Genomic DNA, 24,236 nt, shown 5'->3' with positions numbered 1-24,236 from the left:
TCTGATCGGAAGAACTTGCCACCTGAAAAACCACCTCAAATTGGGATTAAGCAGCTACTAACACTACACATTGTAGTAACTGTTAACAAAAGAGAATCTCCGAAAGAGAATTCATTCCCCTTCTATTTTCTGGGAAATGCCAGTAAGCTTAGGTAGCACCAGAAGTAGCACACAAAGCAATTATTTCTTCCCAGATATGCAAACGGGATTAAAAAGCCACGTCATCCCTTTTCCTTATTACTCTCCACTGCTTAGCAGTAAGCACGCTCGGCTTTTCCTGCCCTCCTCCCCTCTCACCAGTCAGCAGAACCTTCCAAAGGGACGTTTACCCACCTGTTTCACTTTCTCCTCCTTGGCAAATGTATTATTTTGCTGAGTTTCTAGCACTTCAACACCATAAATGGCTTTGAAATTGGCTTCTCTCTCTTGTGCACCTGCATCATCAATGTCGTCAGCAAGAGAGATGTGCACGGCTCGAGGAACATGTTTGTGTCAGAAAGCTGCTGCAGAGCCTTAGGGAAAGCACAGATACTGGATACTGATGTGATGCTTGCAAGCATCTTAAAAGGGACTTCAGAAAAGCAGGGTATTTCTGTCTTCAGATCACTGGGCTTTGGAGCTCTGCATTCCCCAGTTTGTCACAGGGAGATACCAGATTTCAGAGCAGCGCTTGCATCTGAAATATCTCCATCACTTTGTTCCATATTTTTATATCTTATCGCACCACATCAGCACAAAACCCCAAACCTTCTGCAGCTTTTTAGCCTACCAAAATGCCACTGAATCTCTGCAATTCGCTTGTTTTCTTTCTCCTTTGTACAAATCCTGCATGACGTGCAAGACTGAATCAAGTCTCCCAGCGTTCAGTTTTCTGATCCCAAGGCAAGCGTCCTTGCAGAGATCGCTGGGGTGCTACATAAACCACTGCCCACCTCAACTTCAGAGACCAGACGATGCAAATAAATCACTCACACAACCCTGTTGCCCTTGATGAATCCTGCCTCTGGTCACACAGCTTAATCTAGTATTCCCATCTTAAATACTATAGTAAAGAGCAGACAAGCTGAACATGCGGCTTACAGCAAGAGCTGGGGCAGATGATACAGGCTGTGACACTTGCAACATACTGTTTCAGGGGTTTTTGTGGATATCAGCAGCAGTTTTATAATCCTCTAATACATTATGTATACTATGATGCACTTAACACACTAATTACACTGTAAGAAATAAACATAAGGACAAAACTATGCAAGAAAGGAAAGAGATCTTTAAAACAACACCTAGATCCCCTTTGCTCCTTCAGGCTCACGTAGTTCTTCTGACACCGAGAGTCCTCATAACATCCATAAGGCAGAATTGGGCCCCAAGACAGCAGCTTAACAAGGCACTTAGCATGTGTCAACTCCCAGAGTTAGGCTTTCACACCCAATGCATCGTGCGAGGAGGAGGATAATTATACTCCTGGGAAAGACTACCAGTCTTGTCCTGTCTGCGTAAGAGATCTCCTAAAAACAGATTTTTCCGCAGCTAGGAACCTGAACGAGAGACTAATTTTGGTGCAGCTCTATATTATGACAGCTATAGAGGAGAAGTTGTAATTTGATGAAACTACTGGTCACCATGACCTGGAAGTCCTGAATGGCAAAGAATTAGTCATAAGGTCAGGTCTGGAATAATGCGTAGGAGCAATTCACCGGGACAAAAACCGAGGATCCCTCTTGGCTTTTTTTTAGGTGCAACAGACTCCAGCAATTGTATTTACTCCTCTTCAGAGCCAAGACCTAAGTACACAATATCAAGCTGACCTGTTTATTCAGCTGCTTTTGACACCTCTCTATCTTCAGACCTAATATTAGTTTGAATAGGATAGCATCCAAGTCTAGAGGGGAAAATTTAGAGCTGGTCCTGACTTAGCTAAAGCAAGATAGAAAATAACTATCTAGTTTCTACTCAGATTTCACCACTAGGCCATTAATTGGCTTGAGTTCTGTCTCCTTAAAAAAGCTCGTTTTGGCAATGTGGGAGGCATCTAGGGGTATACAAATTGTGTGTGCCTATGGCTGGATGAGGGCAGAGCCACTCAGAGCAGAAGCTCAGATCCAAGCTGGCATCTCAGCATGTTGCTGAGAGCCTCTTTTGGTTGGACAAAGTGCTGTGCTGACAAGGATATGCAGCTCCCAGATTTAAAGTGATTCACGTTAAGCCAACGCAGAGCACAGACGGTGATCAGCTGCTGCTGCTGCTGCAGACGTACCTTATAGGAGGAACCTGCTCCAATGTCCCCCAGAAGGAGTGAGGTATTTTCCTAACGCAAAAGGCAATGAAAGCTCAAAAAAAAAAAAACCCCTAACCACTCTACCTGCTTCAGTTCTTAAAACTTCACCAGTGTTTCATAAAAAAATAAAAGGAAAAACTTTCTGTCAACATCTTGTCTGTTTTTCATCTCTTCATTTCCACTTCCCAAGGTGAGATCAATGCCTTTCTGCTGTGAGAGCACCGTTACCTCTAGCAAACTGAGATCTCAGAAACAGAAAACAAGATTTTTCAAGTGGCTTCTGAGAACAGATGGCCTAAGACTGTCAAACTTGCATGGGAAAATGAGGGAGCCAATGGACTTCATGTGCTCACAAAGATGTCTTAAGCCAAAAAAATAGTAAAAAAAAAGAACACCTTCCCCTCACACCACCCCCCCTCCCAAAAAAAAAAAAAACAAAACCAGTAATATAGGGAAGAATAACCACTTAATCACAAAAAATAAACTTTATGTAAATAGAAGGCTGTAAGTATGACAAGATTTCCATGATGTTGCTCCTGAATTTGCAGTGAGGTGGTTCAGACTATAGATCAGGCAATATTACCAATCCACCGCATGAAGAGCACAGGGATGTCACTGGAGAGCTCCATGCAGGCAGACACAGCTGCATTTCATGTTACCTTTCAAATACAAAAGAAGAACAAATCTTGGCAGTAAACATCAAACTAACCATGAGAGGGGGCATCAAGAACTGAAAAATGTCAAGATACTATGATCACCAGAAAGCTCTAACTGGTACCAGCTTCTCTTCTTGGCAGCACAGATCTATTATCAAACCACCTGGACCCTGCATCTGTTCCCTACGGAGTTATAAAGTTCAGTTTGAAACTCCATCAGGATGCTCAAAGTTCTACAGGGGAGAGGCTCCAACTATCTTAAAACCTGTTCATGGTCTCCCACAACCGGTACTCATGCATTCCATGGGAAGAGTATAACCACCAGCCAAAAAACTTGTGGGCTGCCTTTTATCTGTCAAAGCAAGAAACTTGCTCCTCCAAAACTCATGTGTCCTCAAAGCCCACAATGTTCTCAAAGCCCTGAGACTTGAGAGCCTCTAAGCCCCTGAGGCTTTGAAAGGCATAACTGAATCCCACAGTTTAGGTTCCCATCAATATATTATCGACTCATATACAGACACAAAAGGAAAAAGAAAAAAAAAAACCAACAAAGAAAAAACCACTCCATCATTGGTGTAATTGTATGATAATTAATTATTGTTGTACCTCGAAATAACAAAAAATTGGAACTTTTGTGTTCTGTGAAAATACCTCAGGCTTTCAACTAAAGAAAGCAAAGAAACAGCCAAGACAATTACAGTTGTGTATGCTATGTAACCACCAAAGAGAGGGTCTGAAGTCCAGGAACCACCACTCCAAAGAGCTGCTGAGCAATTTGAATAATATTTTCACAGTGCAGTACAGCACAGGGCTACCGAATTGTCACAGGGTATCAAAGCTGCCTCTCTCAGATCATAAATTAGGTGATTAAATACAAATGACGGACATGGGCCTTTTTAACCATAACCAATGTGATTTTTTCCTGATCTCATAGTTTTCAGGCATGATCTACTAAGATTTAAGGCTATAAATTTCTTTAATGCCATAATTTAAATTCTATATAAACCCTAGTCCTGTATCAGCACTATTTTTAATCATTACCATGGTGACAAAACCATAAAGGTGCTTTACACAAGGAAGGTTTTACCACACTTTCGAGAACAGCTTCTCTCAACTTAATTTTTTGCAGTTTTAAAGTGCAGAAAAAGAACTGCCTCTGAACTTTCACCATTAGATACAAAAACTGACACTCACCCACATCTATTGTATAAAAAATATTTGGTACTAATGGACAAGGAATTAATAACTTGGTCACCATAAAGACCAGAGAGTGTATCATCATTCAGGTCAAGTATGACTTTATATGATAGTCAATCCCTTTGCAATTAATAAGGTTGCTTGTGCATGGAAGTATCTATTTCCTGAAGACACAGATACAACAATCCCTATGAGAACTAGGGCAGTATTAATCCAAAATTAAAGTTTTTGAATGAAAGCCAGCATTGCTTGTTTTAGCATTCAATGCAAAATGTTTGCAAATCCCAAATGACAGCATTGTTCCAGTTTCCCTAGTTCATGGGAATCAAAACATGGTGTCTGTGGAGAAAATGAATTTTAAAACAAAGGTAATGCGATTGTTGACTGCAAGTCAGGGGTGTGTACTCACGCTGGGCTGCATCAGCATGAGCACAGAGAGCAGGATGAGGGAGGTGAGTAGGTGACTGCTCCTCTCTGCTCAGCACTTGTGAGACCAGGTGTGAGTACTGTGCCCTGCTTGGGGCTTCACAGCTCGGCTGCACAGGCTCTCAGAACCTCATACAAGCTCAAAGTACACCCTGCACTGAGTGAGGAAGAGGGCAGCACGGGTCGGGAGGACCAGATGATGTTCAAAGGTCCCTTCCAACCTAAACAATTCTACAATTAACACATTTGCACCGTCCATGCTAACAGATGGGTAAAATGCCTAACCAAGCAGCACTACTGATTTGAGGACAGTTGAGGACTGGTTAATAGCATCATTAGGAAAGACAAGGTATAGGCAAGCCTTTCGAGAAGATCCAGGTCAGAGGTGCACAAAGATCAGCTTGAGTCATGCTTCACACTTTACTGCAGACTTATGTCTGTTCTTTCCATACTGTGTCAATTCAGGACATTCCCTCAAAGGCCATCAACTGACATGTTTCATTGCTGCATCATTCAGCTAACTAGAAAACACAAGCAACCCACATCCCACAATGAGGGTGGTGTTTCGAGTTTACTATTGAGCAGGTTACAAAACACAACATGCCCTGTGTAACCTTTAGGGGTACTCCCTCCAACAACTGTAAATCTATACCTGTACTCTGTATCACAAGAGAAGACTTAAAGACCCCAGGAGGAGACCTCACTTATGTTTTTTTTAATTCAAGTGCAACATGGTACTAAATTAGTCACGCGGGTCTTTCAATGACTAATACTTTAAGCGTGTGGTGTAGTAGGGCTCAACATTTTCTACGGAGGGTGGTACCTCTATGTGCTGGGCACTACACAAATACACAGTAAGTCCTTAGCCCAAAGAAGGCAAGACATAAACAAGCAATAAAGTAGATGGATACTGTCTGGGAAAATGCCATGGGTACATATTTGCTTATTTGTGTGTGTCCCAAAATTACCAGTCACAAGCCAAGCTCAGCTGTATCCATCCCCTACAGAAGCGGCTGGTTACCACTGTATCTAGCCTGGATCCAGAAAGGGCAACGAACTGCATGTGTTACTCTCTTTGTATATCCACAGAAAGTGTTGTTATCTTTATTGATACACTGTTATGATTTATCAGCTTCCAAATACCAAAGATTACATATCATGGTTTCAATCCAACCTCCCTGGTTGAAAGGAACGTTTCTTACACAATGGATTAATGATTTGTTTATGTTTGAGGATCTGGACTGTTGTTAACATGTTCTGTTTATTCTCTGGACAAAGACAGCTTGGCTTAGCTATAACTTGAAGGAAATCAGGATTTCTAAAAATAAGCTGAGGTGGCCAATAATAATTTAGGAGTTGTGATACACACTGATATCAAGATTAAATGAGGAATTACAAGTAACCCTTAGGAGGAGGGTTTGAAATGGAAAACCCAAAGAGAAAATGACTGCTTAAGGAACAGTCTGGCCCTACATCCATGTTCTCTTCAATGAGCACAGTATTCAAGGAGAAAGTTGCATCTAAAAAGCTGTGTAAGCATCTTGACAGCTAGTTAGTTGGATGACACATAAAACCTTTTGGAGCTGGATCTAAAACATGGATAATTACGTGTTTGGTTTTCTTTTATTTCTGTTTATCTGTAGCATCTCTTTTTTTATTCTCTGGGCTGCAGAAATAAATTATTCTTTATTTTTATTTCAATGTTTGTCTCTAGAACAAAAATTATTTCCAGGGTGCTGGCTGGCAAATTGAATTCCCACAGCGTGTTAATCCTTAAAACTGCACCACATAAAAGCTCTCTCACAAGACCTTAGCACAAGACCAAAGGATAACCAGTATTTGCCTGAACCTAAAGAGTTTCCCCAAATACTTAACAGCAACACAGCTATTCACTGGATCTAACCATTTTCCAGGTGGCTCAGATTTCATGCAGCATCTGACTCCGAAGGCTTGAAGCACTGGAAAATGAGCCAGAAGAACACTGACAGAATATGAATCTGCTCCCACAATTGTAATTTAAATATTCCTGTTTTAAGATCAAGCCGGGTAATTCCCACTGCTGGAAAATCTCAGAATACCAGTTTGCCATCTGTAAAATGGGCTCCTCCAGCCTTGTTTGGGCAGGGCAGGGGAAGTGAAGGTCTCCTGCTCCACCTACATCTAGTGCCTGGCACAGTGGGGCTCTGGGTTCAGCTGGACCCCCCTAAATGCTTCCACCAAACAAGTACAAATAATAGCCAGCTCATCTCTGTCTGGTGAATGTTTTCCCCCGCATAACTGCTTCAGCTATCTGCAGCAGTTTGCATCTGTGTTCTACATGCCCGCAGAAATGTTTTGACCTATTATTTGGAAGACCACTGGACAAATATATCATTCATCAGCACAACCACTCAATTATAATACAGCTGCAGTGAACTCTCTGCCAGCTGGTGCTTTGTGTAAATGATCCATTCCAGAAGAATAGGCTTCCTAGGTTTTTGTGGGTTCCTTCACTACCTGCTTAATCATCAAACCATACAAATTATGAAGTGAGATGAACCTTGGCACCTGGCTCTTAAAGTCATAGGCTATGGTGCTAGTAAAGTGATAAACTTCACTAAGGTAGACCACATAACTGCTCTCCTCCACTCTCCTAGCTACACCGCTTGTCGTGCCTCTCCGTTCTGTTGTGAATTCACTTAAACCTGCCAAATATCAACCAAAGTAAAGAGCAGAAAGTTAGCAGGTGGCTCTTCCTCTGAACTATTAAGCAACAAACCCCATCAAAACTATCTCCATTTTAGCAAAGAGGAATTTGTTAGTGTAAAGTACCTGGGCAGTGACTAAACCTTGTCAGTGTTCTTATGGGAAAAAGCTACTTGCTATTCTTGGTAAAGGGAAGGTCTTTCAAATCAAGATAATGTTTCACTTGTTTTTCAGAAACTAACTTAATGGGGGTGGGGAGGGAAGCAAGGAAGCAAAAATAAATTCTACTTTGCAACAAGTCAAATTACTCAGAGTTTCCCAAAATGAGAGGCTTGGTCAGAGGTATTGGAAAGTTTAAGAAATACTCCTTTAAAAACAACTCTCCCAGAGCAAAGCTCCCTCCCTCTCCATGACCAAAAGGCATGTGAGCAAGCCAGGTCATTCTGTCTAGGCTCTCCCCTCCATCCGCAAATTTAATTGATAGGGTGGGTGGTAGTAGGGCCAAGTTGCATCTTACCAATCCTTACTTTTTCCTCCAGAGTTGCACTTCCAACCTCAATTTTCCCCTGGATGCAGAGTGAAGTGGGCACATTCCACCAGCACATTTGTACCACATTGGGGGCAGGGTAGAAAAAGAAATTCCATCATAATTTCTGTCCATGCTTTCTCGGCTCATCCCTGCCTGCCAGAGCAGGAGGGAAAATAACAGCCACATGGAGATACTGTCTCTGTGTGCTTTAAGCTCTTTGTTATCCCCAAGAGTTGCAAAGAAAGCAAGACTGGCTAGGCACTGTGTTAATGATATTGTCAAGAGGCCAAAATAAAGTGCCACACCACAGCCCAGCCTCCTGCTATCAGCACTGCTGTCCCACGCTCATTTAGGCAATCTGGGTAACAGGCTGGAGAATATGCAAGTGGTCTGGAAAAGGAGATCTTGACACTTGGCTCGTTCCTGATAAGAACCTGGATCCGCTCAGAATATGACTCTGCCAGGCACTGAAGGCTACACAAAGCACACCAATACTGTAGTTTTGCCACACAACTATTTTGCAACTATCAAACACACCTACAACAAAACCAGTTTGGTGGCAGGGACTTCCTTATATTTTCACATGTGGCTGCTGTCAGCAGGCTGAAATCTTGATAAGCTACACAGTCAACCTGGCTGACTTCACTGAAACCCTGCTGAAGACAAGTCCTGAGCTGAAAAGCTGCTGCTTGTAATTCCCACCACAAGACAAGAGAAGACAACCATATCCAGCATCAGGGCAAAACTTGGTTCCAGCTGCATCAAAGATCCATACAGATTCCATCCAAAGGTCAGCAGCTACACTTGTCATGAGGAATGTACTGCTTTTGAGAGACAATGCTGTCACTGTGATCCACTTCCCCTACTCAGGGCAATCAGTCTGTTGTTCATATTGAAAATGAGAAAGGGCTCCAGACCTCTGAAATGGGAACTGCCTTTAAATCCAAACCATCCTAGAGCAAAAACACAGATCGATGCATAACAGATTGATGCTACTTACAATAAGCAACTCTCAAAGACACACTTTCTCCCTAGTTTCTCAGAAAAATAAAATAAATAGAAACCAAAACAAAACAAATAAAAAACTCAAGTATCCCAAAAGTCCAGATCACTTGATGAGGCTGTAGTCATTCTGTAACATAACGAACTTCATAGTACAAAACCAAAACCACCCAATCTCTACACCATTTAAACGTGAATTTACTGGCTATCTACTTTTTGAAGCCAATCCCATGTTAAAAGCTGGGCTATGTAACAAGTTCATTTGTCCACTTCATTCACAATATGAACAAGTGGAAACTGCATACATATTCTCATTTAGGGTTTCTGTAAGAAAAAGACTTTATCCATTCAGGGCTCTTACAATTCAGGAATAGGGAATGCTAAAAAGTATTTTTAGACGCAGACAAGGAAGACAGCAGAGTGCAGAACTTACCTTCCACTGCAAAGAATGGAACCACTGATCCCTCAGGTAACTGTTTGCAGCCTGCAATAAACAAAAGTAACAAACAGAATCATTAGTTTCTACTAGTGTTTCAGATCACCCAACCAAAACTAAGTAAATCACCCACGAGTGCCCTAAAACCAGTAAGGCTGCACTCATCATATTCTTCTGAACTTTATGAACCTGGTGAACTTCAACCCCAGCCTCATCAGAGTGAGGGTAACTCTTTGCTCAAAGCTACAACTTGACATTATAACCAGTTTATTTTCACAGAAAGCAGTGATGTGAAGACCTTGCTGCAAATGTAAAACACTGAACCACAACCTTACAAAATATTAACCTCCTATGAAATGGTGCCCAACCCAAGGACTGTGAAAAATCCTCCGATTTCAATCAGATCTTTAATCTCTGTAGGACATTTGTCTTTGCTATTAATCATCAAGAGTAGGGTAAGAAGATGGGTTGACATTTTAGTAGGAGGGGTGGGTTTTTTCCATACCCTAGTTTCCCTTCTTGTCCTGTTCCTCAGCTGGCCCCAAAGCAATTCAAATAATGTCTTAGCTCTTTCAGCAATATTAAAACAGAGTGAAAAGCATAACACACACAGACGTGCAGATACACGCACAGACTGTTTGCAGCAACGGCATAAATGTTGCAATAATCACTCCCAGCGATCACCCATTTTTGTCTGTATTAAGCACAGCTGCCAGAAATTCTCAGCGTGAAGCCAGGTTTGTAGCCAATGAAGGAATAGTTCAACACTCCCAAAGGTCAAAAGGCTCGGTATCAAAAAATATAAAAGCATCTACAGTGACGTAAATATGCATGCCTTAACAAGGTGACATAAGTTTGAAATATTTGAGTGGGGAGAGATGCCCTTTGGCTTTTCCAACTCTATCTCATCGCTGCCAATAGGCAATTTTTACTTACCGTTCAAAATGTTTTATATAATCAGGGAAAATTACAGGATAGCCCATAAATCCATGTTTTTTTTTAAAAAAAAAAGGTGAGGCTCTTCACCAGCTAAAAACCGCATACTTCTTGCAAATTAAAGCATCCTTCAACAAATTTCACTCCCCCACACCTTTTCAGGTAAGTATTAAATCCACAGCGTAAAAAAAGAATGTTATGTCCTCACGCTGTTTGAGTTCATTGACAATGCAAGAATAATAGAAGTAAAAACGTTGCGTGGTTACCAAAACTGTGTTTAATATCAAGGTCAGATACTGATGTCTCAGTGACATAAATGTGGACTAATTTCTCTGAATTAAATGGCGTAATGTTCTTTTATACATGTATTACATATTATTTATTTATATATTAATAAGAATCAATTGCTCCTCCAGTAGATCACTAGTCAATAAAGCAGAATAAATCTATCATAAATAATCTTGGCTGTCTACAGAGTTTATCAAAAACAAACTTTCCATTTCATGAAGAATGCTGACATATCGTAATACAAATTTGCTACAAATGGAAACAAAAAGCATAATTTCCTTTTATTCTTTTTCTTTTTCCTCTGAATGCAATGAAAATTTGTACAAACATTTAGATTGCAGATCTTCAGGATATTATGGGTTGCCAATAATTATTTTCTTTCTGTTATTTACAAGGTATTTTATGTATATGTGTGCATTATAACACATGATAAGATAGATCTTTTACCTATATATAGTAGAATTGAATTTCAATTTAATATACTTTATACTATATTTTAATATAAGAAAAAGGTCAAAAATAATTTGCCACAAAAAGCCTGAAGAACATTTTTAACATAATTAAAAAGGTAAGAAGTAAATACGTCCAGACTTCTTATCTTTGTCCAGACAAAATGCTTAAAAAACCAACCAGATTTCTTTGAAGGATTCAATTTCAAATTGAACCTTTTTTGTTGTTGTTGTTGTTGTTGTTGTTGTTGTTGTTTTTTATTTTTAAAGGAGAAAACTGTGTCATGGAGGCTAACAAAACCCCTTGATTTCAAATGCTAGCATCAAAGCCCTTTGAAGAACAAGTAAAACTGAATGTTTTTGTAGGCTTGAGCATGTATACTAAACAATAACACCAATAACACTGCAAGTTACACAGTCATTATTTCCTTAAAAAAAAAAATTAATGCACATTAAGTATATAGGAGCTATGCAAACTAAGATACTGTTATCTAAACTGATGAAATCCAAAATATTCTACGGAGATGAAGTACTTCCCTCAAACAGGCAAAATGTCAACCTGATTTAATCCCTTGTCCGACCATTACATGACTTGAATCAAAAATGTACCGAAGTCTAAAGTAAGAGCAGCAAATGCTAAAGCCCTACATGGGAACTGCTGAGAACTAGAATGTTAATTATTCTCCTACTTTTGGGATGTCAGTAGCTACAGATTCCAAGACCACTACAAATAATCAGAAAATACTATGTGTAGGTAGATTGTGCAACCGACTGGAGTCTTACATAAACTGGATGACAGAAACTTAATGGGGACAACAGCATCAGGCAGAGGTAGAGGCACAAGTGGACTGCAAATACTGGAGGAGAAAACACAAAGAATGCTGTGAAAGGCAAAACCAAAACCAGCAGAGAAAAGACTTGTTTAATTCGACAGCAGTAACATACAAAAAGCATTTAGAAAGTAAAATTAGCAAAGTGACCAAGTTCCAAGTGTGGGACTGAGCACTGATTACACATAGTGTTAACTATTGTACAGAAGTGATCAAGAAAACTTGCATCTAGATCAGAGCTCGGACTGTTGTTCAAGACCACTTCCAAGGAAAACAGAGCTCAGGCTGTTGTTCAAGACCACTTCCAAGGAAAATGAAGACAAAGAAGACAAAGTGAACACAGAAGTGGAAAAACAAACCTTTAGGGAATCTCCACAATTCTATCAATGATCAGGACTCAACGGTAAGAGGAACTTGGAAAGTCAACGGTCATTTCACCAGCGCTCTTTCCAGTGTTCAATGCAGATAGACTGAATGCATTTAACCCAGCCACTGTTATCTGGATGGAGCTGACACCAGCATTCCCCACTTCTCCCAGGCAGCAGATGCACCCCTAATCCTCCCAGCACACCCCTAATCCTCCCAGCACACCCTTCCGCCCGCTCGACTCCAGCCAGATGCAAAACCACAGCGATACGCAGGAAACGCTCCATCTTTTGCAGAGGACAACAAAGAGCTTGCTCTTGCACAGCATCCCTTGTTCCTCCCACCTCTTCTTCAGGCTTACAGTGAGAAAGGGACTACAGGGAATATTTCTTTCTTACCAAAAGAACTGGGAGCTCCATAGATGCCAGGGTGACAGAAGAGCCACCAGGCTCTTATCCGTGCTCATCCAGTCCAGCCTCTGCACACACTGACTTACTCAAGCATACAGGTTATTGTGCATAAAATTTCTGAAGTTTGGAGCAATGAGCATCAAAGTGTAAAGGTGGAGAGAACTATAACTCATTTCTAGGGGCTGCACACACATTTACAGTTTTATCTGATGTGCATTCCTGAAGCCCAGCACTTCTGCACTGAAGTCATCACTTCACAGGATCTGACACCTATATTTTTTCACTCCAGCTAAGGGCATAACCTACTATATTTATTCAGCTCTAGGGTACAATAAAGAGGAGAAAATGAGACAGAAGACTTTAAAACAGGCTTTCCTTAGGCATTCTGACCACACAGGGAAAGTTTTTCTTACTCTCAGCCTTGTCCACACAGCAGGTCTGGTTCTACATGACTAATCCCTACAGCCACCTTTCCAACTTAAAAAAAAATAAAAATAATAATTTTTAAAAATGCACCTGGAAATGTTTTGCTTGCTGTTGTTACAAATAGTCAGTGAGACAGGAATGAAGTACAATGGAGATTTTATAACCTATCTATGTAAAATAATAGTTTGGGCCCCCTGTGTGTTTGGTATGTTGAAGCTACAAATCTGCTAAGAATTTTGTTCTCAAATGCAATGGCTTTAGCAGGGTTGTGGGTGGCACATGGTCCTACTGATTAAAGCTTCTTGCACAATCAAGGCCTCCCATTGTTTTTGCACAACCACAACATAGTAGCAAAGTACTTTAGAAAACAGGAAAATGTGGCAGTAAAACTCTTAGAAGGTACAAGAAGATTCAAACTACTTGTAGCTTATTTATTATTATTCCAATCAGGAGGAAAAATCTCTACTTTAAGAATGCCTACTGTAGGTAATACTTTTTTTTTTTTTTTTTTTTTAAGTTTAGTTGATCCTGGAACTGTGTTCTGAAGGATTTTATATTCTAATTTTGGGGGTGTAAATGTTCAGTCAGAGAGGAAAAGCCACGTGGGATCAGCTGCAGTACCAACCTTACTCATAGGATTCATTTCATCAGCTTCAAAAAGACTGCTCACAGTAGGAAAACTGTGAAAGAGACTAAATTCCTACATACACAGAGCTTTGGTCAACAGGAGTAAATTTATATCTCTGCTCAAAAAGGGGAGTATTCTTTTCTGCACCCAAACTACTTCATTTTTTAGCCAATGAGTAGGAACACACTTTTTCATTAAAAAGCAGTAAACTTTTTAAAAGCAGATTTTCTTTTTGCTCGCAAAAATAGGAAACCAACTGCTTGTTTCAGCCACTGTCACAGCCCCTGCAGTAATTTCCACCCAGGCATGGAGAAGACAAAATAGGAACCTGCGTGCTGGTGAGAAACAGAACACCTGAAACTCTGCAAAAAACCGACCCCTTCAGAAATGATGGTGAAGAGCTTTAGCTAATACAAGCACTCACAGCTCCACTGATACTGACACATCTACAGCAACAAGCGTGACCAGAAAATCTGTCATTTCCACCACAGCACATGCTCCCAAGTCCCTTTAACAGTAAGTTAGCACTACAGCATCCCTTTTTACCAGCATGTGTGTTACTCAGAAGAATACAGGGACAGCTTTGTCCACGTAGCAAAAAGTTCCCAGATTTTTTCTTACAACAGCATCCTCCATACGTACCCTCCTAAGGGGTTTTGCCATGTGGGAAGATGGAGCAATAAGTGGGATTTGATGATCCAGATTCTTATTTTAACTCTTCTCACTTTTATTCTATGTTTCTCTTTCTCTCCCTTGCTCGTTCTCTGGTCAGCAGGATGGGGTTTTGTTATGCTTTCTTCCAGCTGATGTTCATTACTGGGACTCATAAAATATTGCAGGCTTCTCTGCACCAATTTATTATCAGTGACAGGAACAGCGGAGCAAAGCAGGCTCAGGGCTGCAGGAAGTTGAACCCCCATGGCACACACATTCTGCCTCACGCAGACCGTACAAAACCCTTACACTGCTGATACACATCCCAGCACTGCATCTCCACAACACGGGCAGGAGGGCAAGGGAAACCTGCCACTCTTCTGGCTTAACTCAAGGTACAGACAGAGCTGATGGTAATTGCTAGAAATGCTATTTTCCTCCTGAAAATATTCCCCATCTCTGCTGGATTCTGGTCCTTGCATGACCTCTCCACACCAGTAACGTCGGCTGGATTCGCACTTAAAACAAAAGCCAAGTTCTCTGAGAAGACTAAAATAAATTGTTACTAAAAAATCCAGTGGAAACATTTACCATGGGGACTCCCTGGCAAAAACAGCGTGCTCAAGCACTGAGCTGAACGTGTGACTGTTGTGCTTGTCAAGGCTTCCTGTTCTGTTTGTTTTTCCTTCTGACCACACTTGATTGCCAAGAAATGAATAAAACAACGCTAGCGGCAGGGATGGAAGTGGCGGCTTTAAGGCATTTAGAACCCATCTGAAAGAAAGGATACTGGGGAAAAGCAGGCAGTACTGTCACGAGTGAAATACCAAAGCCTTTTTCCTGGGACTCTTTCTACATTTGGTGCTAAGCTTGCGAAATTATACTCTTAAATTTTTTTTCAATCTTTTTCAAAAGGTTCTTCCAGTTATTTCAGTATCAATAGCAGCATCCTTTTCATAATCATCCACACAATACCATAATCACACATTGTGCTTTACAAACGGAAAGGAGAAGAGCAGAAGTTTAGCCCAGCTCAAGGAGGCCCAGCTATTACTGATTCTGAAGAGCTCACACTTCTTCAAAGGCTAAATTTAGCTCCTGTTTCCTGGCCTAAAGAGCTTGTGGCCTAACGAGCCACCTTCAGCAACACCTTCTTTCACACCTGCTATCCCACAATTGTAGGGGGAAAAAAAAAAAGCCATCTGTGAGAGTTGATTGCTGCTCATCAGAAGGACCAGAGACCACATCATTCGGCAGGAGGAAAGCAAGGACAAGCCACCAGCATGTCTAGAAAACTGACCGTCCATGACTCCCACAAGGGACAACGCAAATCCCCAGACGCCGGGTGGTGAAACACGCCCGTGCTCAGACAGTTGTGCTTATACAACAAACACTGAGTGGGAAGCACACGCACACACACAAAGATGACTTTTTGATGCAATCCCAGCCCAGATTAAGCTGTTTGATGCCTGAGAACCAAACCCTCCTCTGAAACCCAGTAGACACATCCTGTTATCGTGATCCGATCTCCTGCGAGGAGCTGCATCACCTCCGGCGCTGCCTGTCAGATTTCATGTGTTAAAATAGGTTAGGATGGGTCAGTATTGCTATGGGAGGACATCAGGATGATGTAAGGAAAGGTAATGGCACTCTTCCTTCTCTGACTCATTACTGTGCAGTAATAAGCCAGAAATAGACCTTGGCGACAGCAGACAGGGGGGATGAGAACTTGAACATGGACTCGGACTCTCTTGTGGCATTTGTCACGCCTAACACAGACAAATACACGAAGGATGCTCTAACACTACACGCTGACATCCTCCCACAAGGACTGCTGGAAATGAATTTCTATCTGAGGGAAATGCCAGTTGTCCGAAATTTGTTTCTGCTTCAAATTAGTGAAGCAGAAGTTGGAATTTTAATTTTTTTTCTGCAAAATGAAAAATCAGGAAAGCCTGTGATTCAGAATTACTAAAATGCTTCGTTTTATGTCAAGCCATGTCAATAGTATCCCACAGTATTAAAGAATTTACAACACAGTACGTGTAAAACCATATATCAAAATGTTAATATTAAAATGAAATATTAAATAAATCGGGGATTAGTCAAAGCAAATCATTTAATGTTAATGTATAAAACTTATTTTTCAACGTATATTTTTCAGTGTTTCAATGTATAAATCTTATTTATATCAAGTCTTTGAAAAGAAGAAAGAAAAAAACAAAACACCTAAACAACAAGACTTCATCAAAAGTGCACTGGGAACACATTTTGGACTAGTTTGACTTGTTCCATTCTCATACACTTCCTGATACTGGAGTTGGACATTACATCAGAGCACGCTGCTGCTCAGACTAGCATGGCAGAATGATTTTATTGAAGATCAGAAGTCCCAATTTCCCATATTGAAGTCTCTTGGAAACCTGGAAATAACTGAAGTATGCCAGGGCTAATTCCTCAGCATCTCCATTTCCCAGCACCTCAGTGAACGTGCCTTTTGGATACTTAAGACTTTTTGCCACATATACTAGAGAATTTCTGCTGAACTCTGTGTGATAAATCCAGCTTTTGCATCTTGATTTCTTAAGTATACTAAACATAACTTTTAGTACTGTTTTGGATTTGCAAATATGCATTGCAACTGTGTAAGGGAAATCTATTTTTACACTCTCTCCGATTTGGCCACATCTGATGAAACGAGACACCAAATCATACTAAAAACATTTTTAAAGTTTGTCTTTTCAATTATGTTGAAATTCCCATAGAGTTATAGTGTAATCTGACCCAGTCTGCTCAGCCAGTCAGCGACACACATAACAGAAGCCCAGCTCACTCCACTTCTTCATCAGTTCCTATGAGGTTATATAAAGACACTCATCTTTTCAAAGACAGTACCAAGGCATCTAAGATGTTATTTTTTTACAAATGTAACTATTTGTGTGTTTGGTTTGTTGGGTTTGTTTGAAAGAAATAAATAGCAGACTGTTCCAGATTAAAGTCTGCACACCCTACCAATTTCCTTTAAACTCAGCAGGGAGCTGTGGGTTCAAACTTCTATCTTATTTCCTATTAACCAGACCCACAAAGGCAGCTACCATAAACTACAGAATAAAGACTTGGAACTGGAATTTGGAGAGGCAGACGTAACTATTCTAGCTGTTGAAACAGATATAAACATAAATGCTAGCACCATGAAGGAAATCTATGGAAAAAACAGAGTCAAAATTATCACAAGAAAAAAATCAAAATCATCCAACTTGACAAATTAGTTTCTTTCTAATTATTTCAATTAACTGATTAGCAAGAAAGATTTCATCCATAACAATAACCCTAATAGAGCTGTTGGGAAACCATGGCTTGTCTTCCTGCCTTCCCCAATGTCACGCACAGTACAGGCTTCAAAGCACAGAAATTCAGACTCCCTACGCTCCCTTGTAACACCTAAAATGGGTTCAGTCATTTTGAGCCACAGAAATTCACTAGGCACTGAGCAGAGGCACGTACACATGCTCCACGTGCAAATGGGACACACGCCTGTGCTCCAAGGACATGTGAAAAGACACACAAAAGCTACCTATGCACCAGGAGAGTCCACAAAGTTAGATGTTCTCAGGTCATCCCAAACTTACCCAGCTGCACCGTTTTCAGACTAAAATAGGGGAACGGCTGCAACCCCCTTTACAGAGCTGCAAAACTCCAGGATTACACCAGTGAAGTAAATGAAAGGGAGCTCCAGAAATATACTCAACAAGGGATGTGGCCATGAATGTTTCTGTGTACACCTCTAACCTTTTCAGAGTGAAAGTCTATTTGCTATGTTAAAAATCATCAAAACATCACGATATTTTTATGACATTCCAAAACCATTCCAAACCCCAAGCACAGGAACCACGTGAAGGGCTGAAGTACTGTGTTCTCTGAGCTGCTGGTAAACAGCTCTGCGTACGGACAGACCCATCAGCCTGTCTGAAATGAAGGCAAAGGAGAGCTGGACCTAATAATAGCATCTAGTGTTAGTCATATTGGCTTCCCAACTCAGAGTCAACTTTGCTGTTCCACCTCTCTACAGAATTCTACAGTATGGAAAATACAGAGCAGCTTGGCACCTAGCCTTGGGTTACTGAATGATACCGCTTGGGTTGTTCTTCTCACGATCTCCAGGTAAAGCCATTTCCGAAGAGCTTTGATTAAACTTTCCCTGGATACAGATGGTATCTGTATACTTTGTGGATCTACAGGGCTTCAGCAAACAACTCACCACCAAGAAATAATGAAATTCCTTCTGGAAGGAATGCCCTGAAGAATGGCTATGGACTTTGGGTTTGTCTAGTTTGGAGAAAAGGAATCTGAGAGGCAACCTCATTGCTCTCTACAGCTTCCTGAAGAGGGGAAGCGGAGAGGGAGGTGTTGATCTCTTGTCCCTGGTATCCAGTGAATAGGATGCGTGGTTCAAAGCTGCACCAAGGGAGGTTTAAACTGGAAGCACTTCTTTACCAAGAGGGTGGTCAAACACTGCAACAGGCTTCCTAGAGAGGTGTCAATGCCCCAAGCCTGTCAGTGTTTAAGAATCATTTGGACAATGCCCTTAACAACATGCTTAACTTTTGGTCAACCCCAAATTGGTAAGGCAGTTGGACTAGATGATTGTCATAGGTCCCTTCCAACCAAAATAGTCTATTTTATTCTAAACACTGGATCAGTGCATCACATACCATGATTCTCATGGAAAAATGATCCAGCAGACATGTTCATCACAGTCATTAGTCTGCAACTCAGTACATTTCCATCTTTTCATCTACTGGACTACATTTTGTGCAAAAGTGGTACAGTTAAAGTGTGCATGTGTGTTTGTACACACCCAAAACCACAAGCTTTATGATCAATCCTTTGAAGTTGTCCATACTTTTTCAAGAAAAAAAAAAAATCTTTTGACTTTTCATGAGTTATTCACACTTTAAATTGACCTTTTTTTCACATTTTCTGCAGAAATTGTTCACCCAGTGTGTTTACAGTCCTATTTGCCAGAAATGTATATACACAATAGTTGTAACTGTATATTCAACTGGAAAACTAAATTCCCAAAGGCTAACAGGTAACAAATTGCCTTTGAAACCATGTTGAGAACTATGCTAAGACTTAAGTTGGAGTCAGCTCGGTCTTTTTCAACTTATGGCTGTTCAAAGTTTTTTTGGGGGGCAAGCAGCTGGGTTTTCAGCTGTTTTTCTTTTCCTACAGTAAAGTAGTTCCAAAGTTCAGTGCTGTGGAGTGCCCAAAATTTCCATTCTGACTGTCAAACAATGTGCAGAGTTTCAGAGCTATCACCCTGAGCAGACTTTCTGGCAGTTAGATAATTTGACAGCACTGAGTTCTCTGCCTTTTCTGAGTCCATCTAATTAAGATTTTGTGTAGAGCAAACAGAAGTTAAAGGAGATTCATAGTAAGAGAGAAAGAAAATTGTACTTCAGTGTTTACTGTACCTGCAGTAAGACAGTACCCCCTGGGATTGTGAGCTGTAAACAGTACTTAGGAGCATTCTCCCAGGAAAGCAGTTGAACATCTTCAATAGCACTGTAGGAAATGGAGTTTTCCATGTACCCAGTTGGCTGCAAGAAAACAAAGGAAAAAAAAAATGTTTACTTAGCCATCAGAAGTTTCACAATTTCAAAGTAAGAACAGCACTATCAAAACTACTCTTGGTGTTAAAAATACCCGCAAAATATCTCATTGGAATGTAAAATTCCTACACAGGCCATTCAACAGAGAGGTCCATCCAGTCACCTTCATCCAACTTGTTCAAGTGTTAAGATCACCCACACAAAAACAAAACCAGGCCAGACCTAGGTGCCTGAAATACAAAAATGTATTCCAACTGCATTTGTTCTGGACCCAAAAATCAAGAGAACCTAATCTCAGGTTTAACTGAGCTACGAAAGGGTCTGGCAATCCACGTGCTATCAATGTACGAAGAAGTATCTCAATCATGCATGCAGAACAGGAGTGTACTATATTAAGATGCTTTTATTCCATGCATTCTTGTTCTTCTCCCTGGCTGCAAGGCTGATCAAGCACATCACCAAAATCTAGACTGCTACATTTGACAGTGGCTCCTGTGGCTCCAAAGACCTTCAGCTTTTAGACTCAAGCAAAAGCAGAGCAACCAACCTACCCATCTCAGCCTATACCCAAGTACTGTTTTCCCACACAGACTGCTGATGCCCAGTTTAAACTGAAAGTCACAATTAAAACATAAGTTAGTAACTGTGCTTTGCAATTACATGTACAACAGAAATTGACAGTAGCAACAAAACAAAGTTAAACATGAAACTCCTTATTAGTACCCCCATAATTCTTAGGCATTACCTAAGTACAATTACCTCCGAGATAAACTGAAACATAAAAGTATATACGCAAGCACACGTAAAATTATGGCCTAAACGTAAGTAAATACACAGAGATATAGCTGTGTATCTATCGAGTATGTGTACACACACCGTACTTTATGCAAGTCTTCATGTTGCTTAAGTAATTTGAGTATTTCAGAGAGGTCTTCAAGGACGTCATTTATTTCGCTTTGCCACAGTGTAAGCAAACTGATCAGTATTGCTATGGCAGAGAAACTATTTTCATACAAAAACGCTGATTAATCCCACCACGTGGATAAACCCTTGGATTAGCCCTGTCTTGCAAGAGAATCAAGCTCATTACGTTTATGAATTATTTTCTCACTATTGCCGGTTTACATCTAACTTCAGTTTCTCAAACTTACTCCCACTGTGCCCAATACAGAAGTTATTTTTAACTGACAGTCTTGAAATAAAGAAGGCAAGAGAGAAATCACATCTATTTCAGGGTCAAACAGGGCCAACTCTTAAAATTACAACACAGGATTCCTGGGGGCGAGTGAGAAATAAGCAAATTGCGTTTGGAACGTCTGTACTTCTTATAGGTACAACTTTCCTCCATAAGTTAAGTAGGTGGTGCATCTGGAAATCGTACTTTGAAGTCAGACACTTCATAAGGCCACAAATGTCATCTGCCAAAATGCAGTGATGGCCTTGTCATCCACCTTTGCTGCTACAAGAAGGCAGTTGCCTTTTCAGCAAGAAAAACCCAGCAAGCCAGAGAACTGAGCTTTAATACATTTTTCAGTAACATTTGTTACGGCAGCGTTCATTTTACACTGGCCCTCGCTGAAAACAATTTTCACTGTCTCTTTAACAAAAACCTTGTTATGCAGGAAGTATGATAAACTTCTGCTTATTCATTTACCCACAATATTGTTCTACACTAGTGACTGGAATCCCAGTGGCTTAATGCTGATACTGTACGTCATGCGTTGCCTACTGGAGAGTAATTATCTCGTTCGCACAGGAAGCCAAAGGCCCGAGATCCTTTGGTAATCAGCATTACAACACTCAGGGAAAAATAGGAAAACAGCCAGCATAAAATCTAGTATACTCAGGAGGCAAAGTTATCAAAAACATGCTCTGAAAGATGGGAGAAATCCAGAACCAGCCGACGCAAATACAAAATGAAATTAATCAAAGCAATTTAAATTTCTCTCTTAGGAAGGTGCTGACTGCCCTTAATACCCTCCATTAACTTCAAAGAGGATTTGAAGAATTCTCACATAATCTGTTCCCAAGAGAAGTCTCTTCTATACCTTAAACCGTCCATTTAAACAGCATTAAAGGTAACTGATCCGGTTCAATCACAGCTCTGTAGACACGCACAAGTGATTTCATGTCAGGCATGACTTCTCATAGGACAGGCATTTTCATTAAGGAGAATGGAGGAACACTTAAGTTCTGCAGTCTGCAAAGGATGGGAAGCCTACCTAAAGCATAGCACGGAATTACACAGATGGTTAACCTCTCCAAATGAAAGCGTCAGGCCAATGAGGTAGCTTATATATGATCCCAATTCTATACCTTCTATCCAGCCATACCTCACACACTGTACTTTTACTGCAGCTGTTTGTTATCTTACTCAATGTTATATGCAGTGTTTCTATTTTCATTAAAAACACCATGTTCTAGGAAGTAAAGTATTTTCAGTTCTGAAAACACCAGCTATAGGAAGCTTCACATCTGTTTTGCAATGGAAAGAGTCTAAAGCAAAGTGATTTATCGCTGTGTAGAGCTCCCTGAAATTGTGCTTCTAGATGCTGTCACATACTGAAGACCACACTCCCACATTAGGGTCGTGCAGAGATGCTCAGAAGCACTGAAACAGAGCTGTCCTCGAACCCCAGGCTTCCTGGACCTCAAAAGGCTGTGGTGTTCCTCACACGGAGACCACGGCACTAACGAGGTGAAGGTCAGCCCCAGACAAAGGTGTCCTTTCCCTAATCCCTGCACACACACACAGATTGGATGACAGAGCCGAGTTCCCTGGGTTGTGTTTTCACAAAACCAAGCACAGTTCAGCCGTTTTGCAGGAAATGGCCTGAGGTAAAACCACAGCCTGAGTCACTGGTTCCTCTCAAAACACAGGCTATTTTGACATTCAGGTATGTGAACGTCGATCAAGGTGAATCATTGTGGTCGATAAATAAGCAGTGCAAGTGTTGCATGTTCTCATGTTCCAGCTGGTCCTGCTTGCACACACCCCCAGAAGCTGTGTCCTCACCCTCAGATCACTCCATAGGAAATTCAAATTAGAACAAGAGGCAAAACCAGAAATATGAATTCAGATATTTGAAAATACCTAAAATGAGACCCTCGGTGGGTCACCACGAAGTATCTGGCATCAATACCAGTCTAAGCAGTGTTCCCACCTCCATCCACCCACAAACATCTGTCTGGCTGTGGCATCAGGCAGATCAGGAAACCCATCCAGCTTTTGCCAGCTTACTTTTTAGCTCCTTTGGCCCCATTTCTAATGTGAAACAGAAACTAATATGTTAATATAACTTAGCAGGCAGCACATCATGGGGAAGGGAGTGAGCAGTGAGGACCTGAATAGTTCAGTCTAATTATCGGTATGAGACAGTCTAAAGCCACAGCATCTTTGAGCAGTAATATATCAAGTTCAGTTGAAAATGCCTTTATTTAAGAAAATAATAATTCTTATTTTTATAGCTGACATTTTTGAAAGGAGACTTGTATTTCTTGTCAAAGTCTGAAATCTATCAAACGAAGCAAGATAATGCACTTTCCTCATTCACTCTACAAAATTAATCTTGACTTAGGAAAGTTTGGCCAGAGAATCTACATATATCAGCTTACAGATTTACAGGTACCAGTTTTAACTTCTGGTTGTTTGCTGTTTAACATGTTCTGAAAAACTGAGAGACTCATAAATGAAAGTGAAATTTATTACAACAAACAAAAACCCTAAGAAAACATTTTTCTCTTCACATTAGCCTTTAGCCTCCTAACAAAACACGCAATTGCTCCATTGGGAAATCAGGTATGTTTTAACCTCAGTGAGAACTTTGTCTTTTTTCAATTCCATAAAGATTTATTAATCATACAGCTTCGAAACAACTTTCTACCAGAATAGCCACACATCAAAACCTACTGTAAATCAAATCTTAGGGGAATCCAGTGCTCCCAAAACTGGAAGAACATGTAGGCTCACGCATAAGGCTAGTTTCCTCTTAGCATTTCTGGGAAAAGTCGGCAGCAGCAGACTAGTCAATAATGCAAAAAATCTGTCCACTTGTTTCCATGGGAAATTCTAAAAGGGAAAGAATAAACATGACGTCCATTGTTAATATGAGGCCTGTATGCACTTACTCATATAATAATGTACTAAATCTTCAGCTGCATATTTTCCAAAGAAAGCACTTAGAAAAGATGAATTCTATAAATAGCAATGGTTATTTGCATTAAAACATATTTAGACTGACAACTCCCACTAACACAACAATGAAGAATGATTTTCCCAATTAAATACTCCAGATGGCAGGGGGAAATGGGGCTATTCCAGACCCTTGCTCTTCCACTGTCAGGTGCTTATTTCTCTCTTGGCTGCTCTTAAGAATGAGCCACGCTGCTGTAGCCCAGGATGATGAGCATACTGTATTACACAGAAGT

General features: G+C 40.7%; 1 protein-coding gene across 1 annotated transcript in view; it reads right to left on the bottom strand.

Moving 5' to 3' along the window:
• CMIP (c-Maf inducing protein) overlaps window positions 1-19,796 on the bottom strand; it is a gene marked incomplete at its 5' end in the record, with an annotated part of 62,340 nt that extends 42,544 nt beyond the window's left edge. Inside the window, 2 exons of the mRNA XM_029085965.1 lie at window positions 9,204-9,254; window positions 19,671-19,796. Of these exons, the coding sequence (XP_028941798.1) occupies window positions 9,204-9,254; window positions 19,671-19,796 (177 nt within the window). The remainder of the gene's footprint in view (window positions 1-9,203; window positions 9,255-19,670) is intronic.
• Window positions 19,797-24,236: the final 4,440 nt, after the last annotated feature.

Source organism: Antrostomus carolinensis, unplaced genomic scaffold (assembly GCF_000700745.2).
Source record: "Antrostomus carolinensis isolate BGI_N321 unplaced genomic scaffold, ASM70074v2 scaffold4767, whole genome shotgun sequence".
Lineage (NCBI taxonomy): Eukaryota > Metazoa > Chordata > Aves > Caprimulgiformes > Caprimulgidae > Antrostomus > Antrostomus carolinensis.
The sequence above is the reverse complement of the archived record's forward strand: the minus strand, read 5'-3'. Positions and strand labels throughout refer to the sequence as shown.